The 21,651-nt window shown below is 45.1% G+C and overlaps 1 protein-coding gene across 4 annotated transcripts in view; it reads right to left on the bottom strand.

Moving 5' to 3' along the window:
* Positions 1 to 21,651, bottom strand: part of PLEKHG4B (pleckstrin homology and RhoGEF domain containing G4B) — a 646,071-nt gene that overhangs the window by 168,197 nt on the left and 456,223 nt on the right. For all 4 annotated transcript variants that reach the window (XM_069620594.1, XM_069620595.1, XM_069620596.1 and 1 more), the window contains 3 exons: positions 17,441 to 17,583; positions 15,690 to 15,828; positions 5,775 to 5,897 (listed from right to left, as the gene is read on the bottom strand). In XM_069620594.1, coding sequence (XP_069476695.1) covers positions 5,775 to 5,897; positions 15,690 to 15,828; positions 17,441 to 17,583 — 405 coding nt within the window. The remainder of the gene's footprint in view (positions 1 to 5,774; positions 5,898 to 15,689; positions 15,829 to 17,440; positions 17,584 to 21,651) is intronic.

Below are 21,651 nucleotides of genomic sequence, written 5' to 3'. Positions count from 1 at the left end.
TTCTTTCTGCGCTTCTGACCCCTCTGGGGGTAGTAAGTGGGGCTTGCAGCAGGTTGACTTGAGTTGACGTTGCCCGTGCCGAAATTGTTTTGAGCGGCGCGGGCTTGTCCTCGAAAGGACCGCCGAGAATTACTGCCCCCTCTGTGAAGAGGGTTTCTGGGAAATTTGGTGCAGCAACTTAATAGTCTCGTGCTCCTTCTTGGCTGTCTCCAGCGCATCGTCTACCGCCTTCCCGAAGAGGTTGGCTTCTTCGATGGGTTTGTTGATAATGGATGCCTGGGTCTCAGGCCTGAAGCCCGATGTGCGCAGCCACGCGTGCCTCTTTAGGAGAGTACCCTGCGTGAGAGACCTGCCTGCTGTCTCTGCGGTGTCCAGGATATTCTTTACCACATTCTGATTGGCAGGTTTGCCCTGCAAGACAATGGCGATAAGCTTGGCTCTGGTTGGTTCCGGAACCTCTTGAAGGCCTTCCTGGAGTAGGTTCCATTGGGCGTCGACGTAGCTTGCTAGTAACGTCGTGTTATTGGCAATCCGGACGGTATAGGCCGCCGCCGACGTAACCTGTTTGCCTAAGGCATACAACCTTTTGGACTCATTGTCCGGGGGTGGCTCTCCCGTGGCAAGGGGAACCCCTGCTCTCTTGTGAGTGTTGGTCACCACCAGCGAGTCTGGGATTGCGTGTCCTTTGACATAAAGCGGGTCCATGGGGGAGCGTTGGAAAAGTTTTTCAAACTTTGGGTTCACAGCCCTAGTCTGAGCAGGTGTGAGCAAGGAAGGGGCAAGCCGTCTCTTTACAGAGCTCAAGAGAGGGATAGACTGGCTTGCCGGAGGCTTTTCATTAATAATGTCCTCCGCAAAATCTTGTTCGGGCAAGGCTTCAAGCGTGGCAATTTTAAAGGATTCTGCTGCTTTTTTCAACATGTTGTTGAAAGCCATTTGATCATCCACCGGGGAAGCTTGTCGAATCGGGGTGGATGGGGGAAGAGTCGAGGCAAACGATAGAGTTGGGATCGTCCGGCTGGGTGTCCTCCCAGTTGTCCGTTGCTCATAGTTGTCCAGAAAAGAAGACTCCTCTTCTTCTCTATAGATGTCTCTATATGTGTCCATCTTGACATCTTCTTGATAGTGAACTTGGTGTTGGACATCTTGTGTTTGAGGGTTAGGGTCTACCCGAGCTTTTTTCGGCAGAGGTTGATCAGAAGCCCTGAAAAACTGCTCCAGCCGATCCATACACCCCTCGAATTGCTCCGTGGTCCACTTGGATGACCCAAATGGACTTAGCTGAGTAGGAACCGTGTTCTCTGCCCTAAGGTGTTGAGAGGGTCTCCTCAGGGTGTTTGAGAGGGGTACCTGGATTTCTTCGTAAGAGTCTTCGGGATCGTCTTCCAAATCCATGGACAACTTTTTTTCGGCGGATTGGCCTATAACTCTGGGCGGAACCGGTACTACGCCCACCGCCTTAGCAATCCTATTGATGCTCTTACGGATAGTCACCGAATCTTCGGGAGACAACACCTCCGATGATATGTCTGCAGTGGAAATGTCTTCCGCGGCTCCAGAAGGGCCAGCGGATGGCTTCTCGGGTAGAGGCCTACTCGTAGTTTTCGGGTCTGTACGGGCCTTGGAATCCGTCGAAGTTTCTTGTTCTGAAACTTCGGCGCATGTAGTTTGGGGAGTAGCGCCCTTGGTATGTTTATTATGCCCAGTCGTCATGCGCTGCTGCTGATGCGGGGAAGGCTTCGGACCCGACCGATCTGTGGGCACCGCTGAAATTTCTGGCGGGCCCGTTGGCACTTTCGCCTTCTTCGACGATGTCGTCGAGGACGGCGTTTAGGTTGTGTGCTTGGTGCGGTGCGATTGTACGCCCCTGTCGCCGGGTGTGTTCCCTGTAGCAAGACTGGAGTCGAGCCTGGAAGGGTCGGGGACGGGATTGGCGGCCCTAGAAGTGTCCGCCTCAAGGTCTATAATGTCCGCATTGGACGTTTGGTCATCCGACGTGCCCCCGTCACTTTCGGCTGGTGTCGCGGCAGGAGAAGGAGGCTCCACGCGTGACATGCCCTACGCGGCCCACCGCTTTAACCGGCGCTCCCTAAGGGTCTTAGGTTTAAGGAGTTTACACGCCGAACACTGCCTTTCGTCGTGCTCTAGAGGGAGACAAGCGTTACACGAGGTGTGCTCGTCTTTCCACGGATATCTAACCCTGCACACAGGGCAGAATCTAAATGGAGTCCTTTCCATAGCAGAAGGGAAGGGTGACCAGACCAAAAGGGAAAGCAGTGGAAAAGAGGAAAGACATAATAACAGTATGGCAAACCCCGAGCCCACTCTCCCTACTGTGTAGGTCGGCCGGAAGGCCCGACCATGTGGAAGTCCGAACATCGAATCTTAGGCGTCGGAACCCACAGCCGTAGACTATTCCCCCGTAGTCTTCATCGCTGATGTTCTTGATGGGCGAAGTGACTTAATAGGGATAAACCGACTATTCGGTAAGATAAACAATGTCTCATGAAGAGCTCCGCTATAGGGCGACCAGTGATCTGGGCGGAAAAAAACAATCTGAGGGACCTCGGCGCGTGAGGGATTTTGGGTACTACACACGTCACGATAGGGATAGTGTTTCAGACACGTCTATGCCGACATCCCTTTTCGGTCCCCGAAAGACAAGATGCAATACTCCGCGGTTACCACTGGATGTCGGACCATATGCACAGCATGTTATTCTAAGCAGATTAACAAGCATCAGAAATCATGTTATGGAATGAGTCCCTGAATGACTCCCTGGAATCCTCCGCTTCAGGATTATAGGGGACTTGTTCTAAAAATAGTGAAAGTGCTTGATAAGAGTTTAGAGGAGAATTTCCGCATATCAATACATTCCCACTTCAATCTCTTTCAAGTGTTGGCATATACTTGCTCTCAGCGCGCTCTATTATTTCAAAGGAGCAATTATCTATCCATTTGCTCAAAATTACCAGCATATAATCAATAGGCCTAGCACAACAGCCTACATCTAATGTTGACTGATCAGAAGAATCTCCTTGAAACCACATATTGCAGGCTTTATACCCTAAGCGGGGCCACAAGTGGGCAACTTCCAAAGTATAACAATTTACTCTCTTGGATTCCCTGACTGTAATGTGACAAATCGAGGGAATGCACTTCTCCCCAAGGGGGAGCACTCCTGTGAGACTATGGCGGTGAGCCCTGCCCCACAACACCCTCTCCAGGAGTCGAGGCAAGTAGGACATCACCAGGAAAGTCTCCCCCTTAGGGAACAAGGACTCCCGTTCCCCTGAGGAGCTCTCTATATCTCTGCACACTGTGGCCTACATGGGATGTTCTAAAATACCACAAACATTTAAATACCAAGACTGGGACGAAGAAACACCTAATAGATGCCATTATCTCATGGAATGAGAATATGTCCCTTTAAATTCAAATATCCAATTTGCTGGGACGGGTACGTTGATTAATGTGCACTCGTGGAGTCACAGTGAGAGGGGGGGGGAGAGGGGGAGAGGGGGGGGAGGGGGAGAGGGGGGGGAGGGGGAGAGGGGGGGAGAGGGGGGAGAGGGGGGAGAGGGGGGGAGAGGGGGGGAGAGGGGGAGAGAGAGACAAACGCATATGCAAGCCTGGGACTGGGGAAGACGGGAGCCAGGAAGGCCGCGAGTTTCAAACTCACTTGATGCCCAAGAATGGGACACCAGAGCTATGGCGAACCTGAAGCACGAGAAGCAGACAGGGCAGAAGGTGGTTGCAGGATCACAAAGAAGGATCTGTGGTGGACAGCTGGTTCAAAAACCATCATCTATAACACCGCCAATATGGAGCCAGAGGGTGTCCGGTCACGTGCAACGAACCACTGGGACGTCATGAGGAAACTAGAAGCCATGCGAAGGGAAACGCCATTGGAGAGAAGGCGGCAGCGGCCCATTACCCGAGAGAAGGCCTGCGAGGAAGAAGGCTCTCGAAGACGTTCTCCTTCAAATGCAAAGGTAATGGGAAGTACAAGAGGCCCCAAGGGAATCATTACACAGCACAAACAACTTGTCTCAGTATAAGCCATGAGACAAAGTTAGCCTTAAATCAAATGAACTCAAACTGTTGTGATACAAGAGAAAGAATGATTGAAAAACAGAACCTTGAGAGACAAGAACCATGGATATTAATACCCTGGAAAAAGGAGAAAGTAATTCGATATTCTATACAAGAAGAGAATAATATCCAAGAGAGAAAGCTACAAACCAGAGTCTTGAGGAACTAGACAAGTGAACCATATACAAAGACCAATAAACCAAGAAAAACCGAACTATAATTGCCCAAAAGGGACAGCCAACCAGAGAGATAGTACCTTCCAATGATACACTGGGATCTACAACCAGGGACATAGATCTCAAAGGATCCCCACAATGGACTTCTAAAGAGAAGGGAAAACTCAATAGCCCATTTGAAGAACTACAGAGACTGATTAAAGAAGTCACAGGAGACAATTTAAGAAATATATATTAAGAAGAAGCCTACAGACTGGTACTAGAAGTACCCTCAGGAGAAGTAATTCTCCTGATCCAAGTTAGTTTTCATAGTAGTAGGGTAAGTTAGGGCAGTTTGGACAGCATACGTATTTCTTTGGACATTCACAACTGAGTGACACGCACCTTAGTTAGTAACAGAAGTAGGGACCACCCATCAAAATAGGGAAAGTTAGGCCTTGTAGAGTTACTTTAATAAAATATCATCTAACATGTCAAAAGAGTTTGTGCCCTTCTTCTGCATTTAGAAACACCAGGTTTGTTCAAAGCCCCATTTTTCCATACAATCACATTCTCGAGTTCATATTTTTAATTTGGATCTGCAACAATTTGAATTACCCTCTCTGCTATAACACTTACACCAGATCCTTTTCTTCCAGAAGGTCTTCCATTTTATTTAGTACCATCATTCTGATACCTGCACCCGAACGCTTGTATTCACTACTAAGACAAACACATCTGGTGTTCTTTCCATAAATGCAGCTTGTACATCAAAAGACAATGAAGAACACGTTATATATAAAACCGGTTCTGACCCTTTATTGCCAGACCTCCACTGGGTAATCCATGACTTCCTTTTTTGATGATATACTGAAGCATATGTACTCCTCAATAGTATGGTGCTCGAGAGACTATTTATTAAAGAATACAACATCCAATAATCATCGGCCAGCTTGGATATAATGTCGGCGATGTTCCAGCAATAATCCTAACAGCAGTAGGCACCTACCCTTTGAGCGGTAGGAGGCATACACTCAGAGCAGCACACTATTAGCATGATTCGCAGGGATTAGCATATCTCACTTGTTGCATTCATGAATGGTTTTGCACAAGGTTAGCCTCACAAATTGGCCTGACTCATCCATTTTCATATGAGAGAGAGACAGAGAGAACAGAGTCTGCCTTCAATCCTTCACGTCCAGAAGTAAATTATAATCATTGGCATACATTACACGAAAGTTTAGGCTTATGAAAATTGGAAAACCTGTTGATGTACGCTTGTTGTTGTGTTCATGAGTTCTTAAATATCAATAGCAAGGAATCACCAGGGATATTGGATTTCATTACGAACGCTTTCACTGTAGTGTGTGTTAAATTAGAAAGGACGGCTGTGTTTCTGTTTCATAGAAGAACTGTGTGATATCAAACAATGATGTTAAACAGTGGTATCATATTTTTGTTTCACTGTCACCATTAGAAGGAAAGAGTGTACTAATGCAAAACATTGATTAAACCAGTAGTTACCAAAGCCAGGCCACTGAAAGCTTCAAACTCTTCTTGTTTCCTCTTCACAGTCTCCAAGGACAGCAACTCGCATTCCAGTGGTCCCAAGTGCTTGACCGTTTCATTTTCTAGCCACAGTTGGATCTGAACACAAAGAAATAGGTACACACTGAAATGTACTCATGTCAGATAAAGAAAGCGCAAAGCATTTTAGCACTTTCCTTCTAGTACATGCCCTAATGAAATGCAGTAGCCCCTCCAGGCACGCACAGAGTGCTTCAGGTCCAAAATGCAAACCGATCGCACGTTTTACAGGCCCAATTTAAAATAACACTTCAGCCGGTTTAGGATTTGGAGACGTACTGTCTTTTTTTTGCACAAGATAAGTTTGCATGCATTTTGTTTATGCTGCTCGATGAAATGTGACATCCTAATGCATTTTCCATAAACAGGATACCTACAAATCTTTCAAGTCCAAATAAAACAATCCAAATAAAACAATGAGAGTTTGTTAACGCTGTTAGAATCGACCAGTGACTATCAATGAAATCTCTTACTTATGGGTATGATTACCAAGGGTTAGGCAGTCCTAGATATTGTTCAGTCAATATAAGCAACATTTTATAGGTAACCATCACCACCTAGGTATTAAGAAGCAAAGGAGAAATTTGATGGAATCACATCGAGCATGGTTCTATCTAACTGGTGTCAAGGATGGGATTCAAACCCACTGCTTTTATTTCCCCAAGTATACACACAACTCAACACACCTTGTTTCTATCCATGTACACAGACTCTGACATTCCTTCTCACCCTACGAGGTAAGGGTTTAAAACCTATATATATCTACTTCACTTACAATAATATAGCAAAGCTCCTATAAGTTTCCTTTACATCCACATAGTCCACATGCTCTTCAGCAACACTACATCCCCATCGCAACGCACATGCATTACTAATTACATCACCCCTCTTATACAATGCCTGTGTGCATCCTTTGCAAAACCTCAAGAACTGTACATCCATACACAGTCAACATGCTCTTTAGAATCACCTCCTTAACCTTGCACCCTAATAGGACTGCATGCATCCCTTTCTATGCTTCAGTAGCACCAATCATACATGTATTGGCTTGTACTTCTGCAACGCTTAAAAATCCACACAATCTGTTAGCATCCTCCACAACACGGTCATACCTCTCACACCGCTTAACTAACTATATACCTGTCCACAATATATTCATACTAAACAAAATCGCTCTTAATCTTTACTTCCTCTATTGTCCATGGGCAATCACACACGCCCATAGGCTGGCTATGCCGCTACAGAGTTCCTCATGAATATGCAACCCAATCCATGCAAGGAGTGCCATCCTCACCTCTGTCTTCCTGTAGTCACCATCGGAATTGCTGTAACTGATTCTACACTGCTTCAGTATCCTCTATGCCATGACAATTTCTTGCTCAGTGTGTGTCGGACACAATTCTTCGATCCTTTGGCAGCGTGCGTATGACTCACCTCACTGTTGTTCCATGTCAGAGGGTTCTTTACTCGCTGTAGCTCTGTGGAATGCTCGTTCTCTTTCATGTGCTCTCACCCCACTGCCTTCCATCCTGGCCTGACGTCACCATTCAACTAATGTTGCCTAATGAGCGGTTTAAATTCCCCGATCATTGAAGTCTAGAACGCCTCTTCTGACGTCACTGTCACTTAGCCTATGCTGCCTGCAGTTTCTCTGGTATGATTGGTAGCCCTGCACTAACTGCTTTCACCACCCAATTACTTGTGTGAGTTCACTTCACCAGCTCCCCTCACCTCCGCTCTGCTCTGCTCTGCTACTCGTTTGCCGCCACACAATTTGCAGAGCTCCTTGCCACCTGTACACTTCTCCAATGCTCATACATGGGAAGCCTTACAGATGCTTCACTGTTCCCAAACTTTTTTAGCTTTCACTTCCCTCAGTTCAAAATGCAGCTTCTCTACATTGACAGCCTACTTTATTCAGAAGTCCACCCACAACACTTAATTCCTCTCTGTATAGCTTCTTCCCTGGCCTACCTTTTATCTTGGAGGCTTCCCTGGGTGATGGGGTCTCTTCTTGGAGTGCAGTGGGTCCTCAGATGGCTGCTCCCCCACCACCGCACTGCGGGGGCTGCATCCTGACTGCTCCTACATCTCATCCTTGTCACCAGTGTTCTATTGATGACATCTGGAGCTGCAGGTAAGTCTCTCTGTCTCTCTCTCTCTCCCTCTCTCCCCATGTTGTAGACATTACTTTTACCAAAATAGAGATGGATATAGTTGACCCACTGGAACACACAGGGGCAGCGAACAAATGTATTCTGGCCATAAATTATACCAGCTATTTCACTGAGGCCTTTTGCTTGTACGCTAAACCGATGCACCACATTTTGAAGCTTTTAGCCCCCTACATTGCTTGGATGGGTTTGCAAAAGAGAAAGTAAAGGATCAAATTCATGTTGAAAATCATCAGTGAGGTAAAGATTGCAACCTATTGAGACTCTAGTCTGCATACTACATCTACTGATCCCAGACCAATGGGTTGGTCGAAGGTGTTGAGATGGATTTCCAAAATAAACCCAGGGGGGAGGAGGATTTTGGTAGGCCATCCTATTATAGTGAACAGGGCGACAGAGTTTAGCCAAACACTAACAAGGTAGGAATCAGTGTGGCAAGGCCTAGTCCCAGGAAGGGTCAGAGTGGTCTAGGGCTACAATGAGTCCACACCGAGCAACATCAATAACTCCAGTCAGACACAAATAAAAATATACAATAGTTAATTAGGCCTTTAAAATAAACACAAAGCAAGTAAAACCTCTAATCAAATATTGTCACTCCAAGACTATTAAAGAGATATATACTTTCACCCTTGTGAGATATAGAATAGTATAACACAGGTAAGTACTCAGATGCATTCGAAAAATAAAAGAATTTAGAGTAACCATAGAATAGCTTACCTAGCTCTTTGAAAGTCCAACTCCAAGATGGTTTGGGGCCTTATGCTCAAAAGTCAACAGTTCGAAGTATATACTTCACAGGTAGGTTTCTTGAGAGATTGGCGATGCCAGTGGTTATGATTAATAAGTGTCAAAAATGTAAACTTCGGGGAAGTAAACATACTTAATCACAGTCCTTAGGATAGTCCTAGGAAGGGATACGTGACCAGGCCTCCACCAACCAAAGTCAGGAAAGGGCGATTTAGTGGCAGATCTTTTCACCCATGTAAACCTACTGAGGACAGGCGGTACAGAAACGGGTATGTAAGCTCATCTCCTGACTCAGATTTCTTCAGAGACCACTGCTGCTGTTTCGGAATCCATTGGGATCACAACCTGCGGAGCATGGTCCCGATGAGACAGGCCCATTGGTCGAGGGTGCAGAGGTCACTTTCTGCATTAGGATTTAGTTTGTCAGTCACATTACTTGGGAATCGGTTTCAGACATCTTTCAGTAGACCACCAAAATGAAGAAAGATGAAAACCTCTGGAGCAGATCATGTCTGAATAGTGGCAGGAATCGATGGGGAAGTTTTCTAACGGGAGTCACCTTGATTAGGCAGCACCAGGTGATCTTCAATAGACCAAGGAGCAGGCCCAGCCCAGCTTCTGTTCATGCAAGAAGACTGAAAATGCAGGAGCAGCCATCTCGTTACACGTTTCAAGGTTGGACTCTGTTAGGCAAGATTGTATGAAGTACCCTGTGGGAGACTGCACCAGCCTTGTCCTCTTGGCAATAGTTAAGCCAACCTTTGGTATAAGCATGTACTACACAAGTTGGTAGAGTGACTGAGCAGCCAGACCCATCTCAAGAGGGGTCAATGTGAGCTGTAGAGTTATTACACAGAGATTCACAGTGACAAGTATCCAAATAAACACTTACTCTCAAGGTTTCTTGATTAAACAATTATTTATTCATTTAACAGTCAGTTGAATAAGCCTACTTTAGAAGGGAGCACAAATATGTAACAATGATATACTTCGAAACTACATACTCAGTTTCAATAAATCAGTAGATACCCATTTGGGATGGCACACAGATACTTCCTACACCATGAGGTGACTTAAATAACTAGGACACAGTGGGCATTGATATATCATTGGCACATATAGAGGAATATAGAGATTAGTGTCAAAAGGAAAAGATGAGGGAATAAAACAGTGGTTAACAAATATTCTTCAGCAGGTAAGTACTTTTTTAACCCTCCAATGCAAAGTAAATTAACCCTTTCCCAGCTACACACGTTATCTAATGTGTGACTGTTGAGGGATAGTTAAAGCACAAAGTCAGAGGTAAGAAGAGTCTTTCAGAGAGCCAGGACAGCCAATGTTAGTTGAGCAAAAGTCTAGGTGAGCTGGAGCACTTCTTGCAGGTAGGTAAAAAGGCTTGCACAATTTTTTAGAAATCTTTGTAGGAATGAAATCACTGTAGAGCCACAAGCTGGGAGGCGTGTGAGGGATAATGCTGCAAACACCTCTGCAAAGGCAACCAGGACAAGTCTCAACTGAGAGCTAGCAAGGCTACACAACAAGAGGTAAGCAGCCCGTTAGATTAACAGCACTTTTGGTTTGAAGAAATTGGTTCCAGCTGGCTTCTGTTCCAGTTGTAGCTCTCCATATCCTGTGTTCTCGAGCCTCAGTCGTGGGGACAAGAGGGAGGACGTCTGGGGACTGCTGCACTACGAATTGAAGGTCGGCGGCAACAATGGGCAAACTTGAAATCAGCAGCCCTTCATGGTTTCAGCTTCTCGCGGCTCTCGCAAACCACACCACCGCGGTTCTCAATACCTTTTTGGACTTCCTCGCATCGGGGGTCCAGCACTCTGTTGAGGTGGCTAAGGCTTGGTCAGTCCTGCTTCCTGGGAGTCCAGAGGATCTTCCTGGAGCTCGGGTCAGACTTAAAAATGATGCACTCGATCTGGTGTTCCTCTCCCTGGCAATCGGTTCCTGCAGCAGCAATAGAAGTAGAGCCAGCTCTGAGAGGATGTCCAGACAAGTTCGCTTTGGGGTTGATTGGTCCAACCAACCTAAGGGGAGAAGTCGTCCGTTGCATGGCTTCTCTACTCGAGGCAAATTCAGAGTTCCAGCAATGCAGCAGGGCTTCACCGGGCAAACCAATGGTCCAGGAGCAAGTGTCTCTTCCAAGTTCTTCTTCAGATTCCTCCGTCCAGTGGTCGACTCTGCCTTCGAAGCCAAAAGCCTCCTCTTTTCTGCAGGTTTCTCCCATTTATCCGCAGCCTAGCTGTCACTCACACACAAGGGTGGCTCTCCTCCAAGGACAGCCAGCCGGCCAATCACCTTTGGGTGCATTCCTGTAACCAAGGGGATTAAGCACAGGGAGTTTCAGGCACCTCCCTCACTTCCTGCCCTGCCAGACACGCTGGAGCCAGAGGCGGGCTTCAGCAGTGAAACCCGCCAAAGAGAAAACAAACAAAGGGACCGAACCTGGTTTGGCGTGTGCAGAGTAAATCTCAAGAAGGACCTTTCCAACAAGAAATGGCAAAAAAGAAGACTGGGCCATTTTGACAAACTGGGCACCCGTGGGTGCTTGACTGCAGCTGCAATTTCAGCCCTCGGTAGAAACACACAACGGTACGAAAAAGTAAACCACTGCCACCAGCCATTAATCGTAGAAAGGGTAACAAACATTTTTACATGAGAAACTAAACAAAGGGGATACTAAGTACCCCTCAGCACCCTGGTGTAAAATAGTGTGTGCTAGGTCTAGAAAGTTACAATGTAAGAAAAATCAATTTCACTTCACTATTCTTGGAAACAGTAGTTAATCCAAGAGAAGATATTCAAACCTTTGGGAAATCTGGAAGACTTCCCTGTGTCACTGCACTGAAGGTGCTGTGTGACACAATGTAAAAAGATGTCGTCTATGGAGTTTGTCATACTCCAAAACCAAAAACCAAAACAAACACAAATACATGAGAGAGAGTGGGAAAAAGGTCTCACTCTGTCCAGGTTAGAAATGAAAAATCCTTAAGTCCAGCAAAAGTTCTGGTGGTCTCCTAGGTAGAAGGGAATTAGCACACATTTTGAGAATTCTCTCTAACGGACTCAGAAAAGGCAACAGCTGCAGCGTGGTAGTCCAGGAGAGAGCTGGTCAGTCCACTGGTTGGTCCAGGGACCCTTCTGAAAGCACAGATCCTCAAGCATGGGGTCGAGACTTGTTGATCCCACCAGTTGAGGGGTTGAAGCACCAACAAGGTTCTTTTTGAGATTAGGCAGCAGAGTTAAGGATCTGTGCCATTTAAACAACCAATGACTATCCAATCATGGATAGCCACTAGCCACCACATCTGCCCAGCAACAGACATTATGGCACCCAAATGTGTACTGGGCCCACAGTCCCATCCCACACATCCGGGGGCACTCACAAATGGTCCCTTAGATGGTGAACGATAGTGAACGCAGCAGCTTTCCCCATTTTCTGACCTCAGAATGCAGAAAGCAGGCCAAAGAACAAACAACCAAAGCATAAGTGAACACTTTGTGGCATGTAGCCATTTACAGTAAATGAAAAAGGGCACAAGCAAAATTACAAAAACACGGTAGAAAACAATTCACTGCCACCAGCTCATCCCAGGCACATTGTAAAAGTAATCAAAAAGCCATTATGGAAAAATATTTAATGATACAAAGCATCCTAACTGCACTCCACTTTAAGGTGATGTGTGCAATTGTAACAATACAAGAGATTCCCAAAGAGAGACAGTCTCTCAGTATGGTTAGTCCTATGGACCGATCAGTTTCCCCATAAGAATGTGAAAAAAGGGCAAGGGAAGTAAAGCAGAAGGCTTTACCTACCTCCAAAAAGTCAGGACAGGGTTAACAACAAAGCAAACATAGGGTGTCCCATAGAAGTCTATGGGAGGAAAGAAGCAAAAAGAAAATCTTTCCTAAGAGAAGAATTCAACCAGACACTGAAATACCTTTTAAGGAAGTTGGTGGAGTGAGATGTGAGGAACTTGTGGGAGATCACACCAAGACTTCTCTTCGTGATCAGGAAGACACACAAAGCATCCACAGGGTTCACCCCATAAAAATGTGCCTATTGCCAGGACCCACATTTTGGGCATTCTCAAAGAAGGTAGAAATTAACAGGCAGTGGAAACAGCCTAATTTAAGATCAGGGAACAAATGAGTCTGGCCCAACACCTGCAACAGGCCAAAGTGAAACAGTGGCAGATATTCAGCCAGACTACCAGGCTGAACATAATCCAGGTTGGAGATCAGGTGATGGTGTCATTTTTAAAAAAATGAAAAACTTCTGGCACAGTGGGACAAACCTGATATCACAGAGGACCTGGATGTATCAAATCCAGCAGCCAGAAAGAACAGTTGGATCACATCAACTAGCTGAAGGCCTGGAAAACAAACAACCACTCAATGTCATGGCTCTAGCACAAGCAAAGTTGACTAAGACACTCCCTCCATACTCGGGAGAAAACCAGATAGACTGAGGTCCTGGGACCAGCCATGAAACAACACTTACAGGACTTCCTGGAACACTTATTAGATGCCTTTTCTATGATCTGGGCTGAGTCCAAGGGTTCTGTCATCAAATTCACACACCATTGGGGAAGTCATTTAGTCTCCGACCAGGTCGATTGCCTGAAGCTCATCAACTTATCACACAAAAGGAAACTGAGAAAATGTTACATCTCAGAGTCACCGAGAAGTCGCATTGCTAGTGGTTGCCTCCGATTGTTCCACGGAAAAAGCTTAACTGACCCCTGGACCTTTGTTGAGATTTCACACAGCCCCTCACGTTATAAGCCAAAGCCTCAAAAACTGGCCTGGGTGTGCTACTATCCAGGAATGACAGCAAATTGAGCAGCCTATACCTTATATCAGTTAAGAGGTGTTTGAGGGAAAGTAATTACTCTACTGTCGAACTAGAAGGACTGACCATTAGAAGGGCCATAGATGTGAATCACTGGCATGCCTCATTAGTATGCTTAGCGCAGAACTAAGTTAATGGTCCAAGAATAATGAGGTGGCTCCTTAGCCTACAATACATCTTTTATGTAGAGCACTGGGAGGAAAGACTAATGTGAAGGATCTCAGTCGGAAGCAATGTCCCATGATGAAATATCTAGGGGGATCATTTAGAAAGGGGGAGGTATATTACAAAGTCACTTGTATGGGACCATCTAGGGAGAACAGGGAGACACTAGGCACAAGGGACACCGATGCACATTGTGAAGAGCTAACGAGAGGCAGTGAACAAGGGATCCCCTGAACCTCTTTTTTTGCCCCAATCTGCTTTGCCGAAAGGAGTCAGGATATAGAGACAGGGCATTGCTGCATCTCAGAAAACACTACAGGAAGCAAGTTTATCCCATTGTAAAACGGTGACAAGTATTTACCAGCGAACAAAGAGCGAACACCCACTGACAAATTAAATTATTCCAAAAGAACACGCTTGCAAGAAAGACGCTTGTATGTACATACTAGTACACTACAGAGCTCACAGGGTCCGCCGGTACTGTAATATTGAGTACAGCTTCTTACCAGAAAACTGATAAGACGCAGAGCCATTCTTCATCATGAATGCTTTCACCTGACCCCAAGGTGGCAGACCAGGACTTTAAACTCTCAGTTCACATTTGGCAGACAGTCAAAATTTTAGGTTGGGATTATCTAAGGTGTGAAAGCCACACTTGAGAAACTCGATAGAAAGACACAAGCCAAATGAGGGTGGCCTCTGAGATAGTATTGGGAACCAAATCTTGGGAGCCCCTGCAATCAGGAAAATTGCTCAATCAATCCTGTACTTTGTTTGACCAATTAGGTAATGACAAGATCTAGACAAGGAAGCAGTGGGAATGGGATTTGGTATAAAAACCGAGGAAGGGAGACAACAGAGCCCAGAGACAAACCATTCAGCTGCAGGGAAGAGCATATTTCAATGCAAGGAGGAAGAGCCATACCATGCTGGAGACTATACAAGAGTCCTTGGAAAAGGCCAGAAAGCAATGAAGAGTTTGCTTAAACTGTGCTGGAGTGTTCACCCAGATCATTGCAACTGCCAGGAGATGGAAACGAAATGCCAGCGTCTGTTGAAGGCTCAAGCCCAAAAGGAGAACACCCTGCTGGTGGTGGAGAATAACTTCAGCCTGGCCAACACCCTAGCAAGAGGTTAGAAACACTTGCTGGTAACATGAAGCAGAGTGCCTGGGCAAGGTGTGCATAAACACTTCTGGTGGTACGGTATCCCCCAAGGACATGGGTGGGGGAATAATAGATGTTTGCTGGTACATGTGTGTGTTACCAAAGGGCCTGGGAATTTAACCCATGATCTAAAAGGTAATACTTTCTGTACCAGGCCAGAAGCAACCAACAAGCAGGCTGGGTGTTTTATCTTTAGGGCACTGAATATTAGGTTAAGGACTGTTAAAAAGGGACCCACAGTTCTACAAAACAGAGCCTGGCAGGCCCATTTGGGGTTAAATCCCCCTTAGTGCTAGAGAAAAACCCAAGATATGCAATTGTTTCTGCCACCTGTTTCCTAAACATTTCTGATTACAAAAGATGTGTTAAAATAAACCCTCAGTTTCTTGTGTGCTCTGTTGGTCTCTACGTAAAAACCCTTACATTTGAGGGTACATGGGTCATATTTAGAAGGACTACATTTAGTAAATACACATTATGAGCAGTCTATTTATTTTAAATCAATTGAACCTCCTTCATACAAGCATATTAATGTGTTTTCATAATTTTGTAAGGAAGATGATTTACACAAATCGGTTTGCATATAAACAACACATATAAGAGTGATAACCTGTTGGAAAAACACTTCTTTGTAAACAAACAGTAGGTTATTTCTATTAGATTTCATCACTTACAAAAACGTAATGCAACCAAACTATGGCCCTTGAAGCTCACCCTCACAAGTAGTACCAACCTGGTCACAACCTTCTTCGAACTTTCTTAGTTCCAAGGTATTCTCAAGTTGTTGAAGGCTATTGTTGGAGAGCAGAACCAGTCTGTGGACCTCCTCATCCACCTGGTTGTACAATACTGATATAGTTTCCATGGCATCTCTATAATGTGAAACACAGCATGGTTACTCACTGTCAGATCACTGAACATTGGTTACTTTATGAAATAACCATTTTCACCAAGTTTATTTAGAAATAGATTCAATCAAACTCAACACAGTTAAATGTATTCATGATTATTGTGTCCCAAACGTTTGCAGTTTCAATGTTTATCTTAAATAAATGCATAAGTACACAAAACAATGGCAGCTTTAAAAAATAAAGGGGATAGGCAAGCCGCTGCACAAAAAGAAAATTGATATTAACTTCCAAATAATTTCATCAGCTATGGTTTTTTGCATGGGATTCCAAAACTTAATGTAAGAATTTGATTGAACAGTTACCAAGACATGCAATACTGAGCACCGTGAAAAACATTCAGACTGGTGCTGCATAATTCCTCACCCTCATTGGGTGAATATATTTTGAAAAAATGATATGATCATTTTCTGGAGACCTGTGCGTGAAAGAAACGTGATTCGATTAAAAATAAAAAAAAAAAACACATATATTATATATAATACTTGTCATTTCAAATAACCATTCTGAAGCTTGGCATGGGAGCTTCAATGGGACTCAAATGTTCATGCTTCTGGAGTGTTCCACTGCTGAAACCCAGGGCATCCTTTAATGTAGGCCAGGCATGAAGGTCATCTCTGCTCAGGCCAGATGGTCACACATCCATTTCCTATTACTACCATGGCAATGTAATGGCATTTCATTTGTCAAACGATGCAAGACTCATTCAGCCCTGCCATGAATTCGTACATGTCACCTGCAGGGTGAAAACCTTTCTTGCTTAATTCTCTGCACTGCCCTGCCGGCTTATGTAGGTGTAAGAGGCCTCAATGTTGGCACAAGTCACACTGCCATAAGCACTACCTGCTGTGGGTTTCGATAAGCCAGTCATTAAACATTTAGTATACTGCCCATCAGCAGATTGGGAAGGAGAAGATGTATACAGTGATTATAACGAAATACAAATCAGGAACAATTTCGAATTTTGAGTTAAACGTATATATGTGGTGGGGGGTGGGTAAGGGATAAATGGTGGGGGGTTGTGGTGGGGTTTTAAAGCTAGCGAACCAGGAGGTTGGGGGGAATCCCCAAATGAAAAAAGATAATATTTGACATGTTTTCGTTATTTTTAATTCACTAAACATGCTTTCGTTATTAATGTATTCGTTATAAACACATGGAACTGGAGAAGAGGTTGAACTGCAAATCTTTGAGGAATAACACAATGTATTGCCAGGGAGCTGCCTATTCAATAGTTTCCATTTCATGTATTATTGCGGTTTGCTACCATATCAATGGTGCACATCTTTGAGTCACATTTAAAGAAGTGGAGACAGAAAAAGTAAAGGAAAACTATTTTCACCAGTACACAACATTCCATATCTTAATGAAGCAGACAATGAGCAAAATATGCTTTAAGTAAGGGCTTTTTTTTGCCATAAAACCACTAATTGTGGCTCATCAAGAACCATATTTAAACATGCAATAATTGTAACAAGACGTCTTTACAGGAGACGGAACTAGAATTTCCCAATCCCAGCACTCAGCAAGAAACAAACACTCATTTAAAGTAGTTTTTGCAGCAATTGGGATTTACCTGTAATCCTCAGTATTGCAAAACTCATCCCTTCTCAGTCTGGCCAGCGTGGTTCCACCCTCTAGCCTTAAAGTGACAAGCAAGGTATCTTCCAAAACACGCTTCATCATGGTCTTGTGCTTGCTAATGGTATCCAGGATCGCCTGTACAGGAGAGAATTCCACAAGTCAAAACTGTGCCCTTTGCGGCTTCTTTAAATACTCTAAGTACAATGGCATTGTAAATAGCACAGCAGTATTTTTCCTTTCAGACCTGCAAACGTCAAAACTGGTAAAACGTTTTGTCAATGACTTCAACATAATGGATAACAATAATGATACTTATTCTCAAATTCTTCGACCGACTTGTCACAAAAGCTCTCCTCACTCCCATTGGGGCCCTCCTGGGACTGGGTGAGGAGTCTTTTTTACAACAAACGGAAATAAATAGTGATTACCAACCCATATACACAGCCAGCAGAGAGTACCAGAGGAGTATGCATAACCTATGAGACCCAAGGGTTATAATGCTATAATGACCTGAAGGAACACAATCGCTTTGTGGCCTTTCAACCATTTTGGAGGAAACCTCTGTTGGGATCCTCGCGGTTGGCCAACGGGAGGCAGCGGCCAACGAGGGCTGCTGTCAGCAATGAAGGTGGACTGTCATTTTAATGTCTGTTCACAGAGTAGAAACTCGCACACCTGCCAACAGTCATCTGGGGAGACGCTTTAGGCCCCTGGTGCCGTATCAGTCTCTCTGGTCGCGGTTATGTGGGGAGTAGCAGCTCTCTGCTGCATTCCTCTCAATCCTCCTCAAACATAAAGCACGGTATGCACCACCATTGTGCTAACCTCTACCTTTCCTACAGGCATGCAAGGCACTAAATCACCCCTTTCCACTAATGTCCAGGCACAGTAAAGTCCATCAGACCAGCCACCCAATAGTAGGTTGGCAATGGTAAGGTTTACATCATGGCTATTGCCACACCCCACGACCTCCTGCTCCACCAGCCTTCATCTCACTGCAGGGACATCTGTGGAGCAGCAGTCCCTGCTGAACACCTCGAACGGCCACGGCAGCAACTTTGGGCTGCAGAGCCAAAGCACAGGGCACAGCATGGATGAAGTACACAGTGCTGCCTCGGCCTCCTTGCTCCAGAAGGAAAGCATTCGTGATAGTCCTCTGACAAATTGGTGTTCAGCTCCGACATCTGTGGTGATCCAAAGCTTTAGGAGTCCAAGATGGTGAACATAGTCTGAGCCGAGAGCTGCTGACGGATGGTGTTGCATATACATTTGGTTAATCAGGGATTGAGATGCTTACAACAAATAAAAAAAAGGACCAGTTTGACAAGGTTCAGCCTAGCGTTTCCCAGTAAGAGGAAAACCGTTTTTTATATTTTGTTACTAGAGAGTAGAGGAGTCACCCCTCCATCATAAGGAGCCCAATTACTTTGTCTCGCCGTGTGTATTAGGCAAGTAACATACTAATATGGGAGGGTTAGGCTACGGTTATACCTCATAAAAAATTACTTTTTTCACGGGGAGGGAGGGGTAATGTACATAATGACCATCAACAGCCTGTAAAGACAGCACAGTGTCTACAGGAGCAGTGTCCCATTTCCTCCTAAAGCGCACATTACACACTGCTCTGCACAATTACAGATGCAACAAGTCACTTCCAACTCAAGAAATAAGATGGGGGGAACAGAAAAGGCAGGAATAGCTAAGGAAATAACCAGGTTTATCCACAGTCATTGCTTTGTGGCAGGGTGCAGCAATGTGCGCTCACCACTAGCCACTGGCTAGTGATAAACTCTTGACAAGTAAGAACTTGTGTGCTGTCTGCATGTATGTATATAACTAAGGTGGTGAGTAACTGTTATGGCTAGTAGCTTGCACCTTCAATTTTTGACTGCTCCTCCATACTGCTTGTTAGGAGGCACATGCAAGCTCTGTGGTTGCATAATGAAATGAACACCCTAAATGCAGGTAAACTGGCAATTCTTAAAGCTGACCTAGCGATATCTGTGGTTTTATGAGAAGTAGCTGTGGTTGAATGAGAAAACCTATCATGGAGGTATGCAGGATAAGGAAAGGAAAATTCACACAGACATGAGAACATTCCTTTGTTGCCAACCTGTAAGGCAGGACCAACCAAAAGGTCCAAGATTGGCCTGGAGATTCCTGGTGTTCCAGTGCCTCAGCAATGGTGGCTGAGTGGCTATCAGCTAATCTAGCAGGGATGCAGGTTGCAGGAGAAAGGACAACTCCCGCAGTTCAGCTGTTTTGCAAGTGTTTGGTTAAGAAGAAGCACAGCTCTAGTGGCAGAAGATGGAGCAATTCAGACAAAATGCACACTTCTTAGAATACCAATGTTCACTTTTAGTTTCTTAGTATAATATGAGTGGTACCAGAAGTAAGGCTCGGACACAATAGTGGCATGTTTTTGGGTATAGACCTTTGTTGCTCAACGGTTGGGAAATCGTCCCTAAATCTAAGAGGGGTTTCCCTGCCTCAAAAGAACCAGTAAAAACAGCCAGGATGTCCAAAAGCAAAAGTCTGCCCCCGTCACATCCCCAAAACCTATTTCTGTCCCTCACTCTAAACTAACACAACGGTGCGGGATGATCTCACTCTAAAGCAAATAGTGTTCATCAAGCAAAACATAAATGTTCTCAGCCCATTCAGGCTTCCAAAAGCATTCAAAAACAATGTTCAAGAAATAATGTTTCAATATTAGGGGGCGGCTCCTTTCCCCTAGACTTCAAAAGGGACAAATGTCTTTTCAGTCTCTTATAAAACACACAGTGGTCTTCCAAACAATACTACAACACCTTTCTCAGTCTTAAGGTTTTAAACCCCTTTGGTTCCAGCTTTCTATTTTGGGTGCGAATCCCAGACTCGCAATATTTGAGCATTCTCGTGGGTACTCTCCTGCCAAGACCCAGGTGTTTCTTATATTCTCCTTTCTCATGCATAGGGCTCCAGCCCATGTTATTTCTGATTATCTTTGGGGTCCCAGAACCTTTTATTCTTAGTCTCTCGTTTGGGTGCGGGTCCCAGACTCGCAATACAACTTCAGGCTTGTTTTGTTTACTCTCCTGCCGAACATAGCATTCCTTCTTTTCAAACTTGCCTCCAAGTGGAGGCCCGACTCTCTTATGTACCCTACCTCATTTTTAGTGGGGGTCCCAGACTCGCAATTGCCGTCCTCAATAGCCTGGTTCACTCTCCTGCCAAGCTAACTCTTAGGGGAGTTTTCCTAAAGTTCTACTGGCACTAACACTTTAGTAAGCTATCCCAGTAGTTTGTAAATCCCCAACTCTTAGTATCAGTCTGTACTAGCTCAGGACCCTTGTAGAGTGGCAGAGCCGTCAGGTTTACCTTAAGAGGAAGATGTGACCTGTAGGTAAGGACACTGAATCTTAGCTAGACAGTCACAACAAAGAAGCACTTACACAAATATTCATATAAAAATTTGATATTTATTATATTTACACCAGAATCACCTTAAATACTTCAGACGTTTATACTAAAAAACTTTGATTACGTAAGCAATATGCCCTGAGCCACATGGGCATGGCCGAGTCAGGTAATGCCCCGGGGCCCATAGTTATAGGGATGAGCAAAGCGAGGGCCTTAAAGACCCTGGGGCATTACCTGCCTCTGTAATGCCCCCGCGGCTCGGGGCATATTGCTATTAGTACCGCGGACCGCAAGACCGGGGTACCAATAGCCTTTTCTGTTCCGAAACGCTGCAGCGTTTCGGAACAGAAAAGAAAAAAAAAAGTCAAAGGAAATGGCTGCCCGGAAAGGGAAAATTGAGTCTGTTTCCTTTTCCATGGCGGCCATCAGGAACAGACGCACTGGGAGCAGAAGTGTTCCCAGCGCATTTGCTCCCGAAAGGCAGAAATAGGAAGGTAAGTGGGGTTGGGAGGGCAGTCAGGCGATTGTGTGCAGGCGAGAAAAAAGAAAAAAAATTAAAACATTTAAAAAAAACGTACCTGAATCCCTGCTGGGGACAAAGGCAACCTCCAGCCGTGTGGAGGCTCGGAGCGGGGATGGCCCCGCTTCGAGCCTCCTCATTGGCTGAGGGGCTGCCACGCACCCCCATCCCCCGCAGGGGACAAAGGAATGGAATCCCGGCCGAGGGATTCCCAGTGAGGTATGGCTCTGGCGAGGGCCAATCAGAATGTTTCTTACATTCTGGTTGACCCTCGCCGGGTA

This window comes from Ambystoma mexicanum, chromosome 5q (genome assembly GCF_040938575.1).
Source record: "Ambystoma mexicanum isolate Mex_15411 chromosome 5q, UKY_AmexF1_1, whole genome shotgun sequence".
Classification (NCBI taxonomy): domain Eukaryota; kingdom Metazoa; phylum Chordata; class Amphibia; order Caudata; family Ambystomatidae; genus Ambystoma; species Ambystoma mexicanum.
This window is presented reverse-complemented; position numbering and strand designations above follow the sequence as displayed.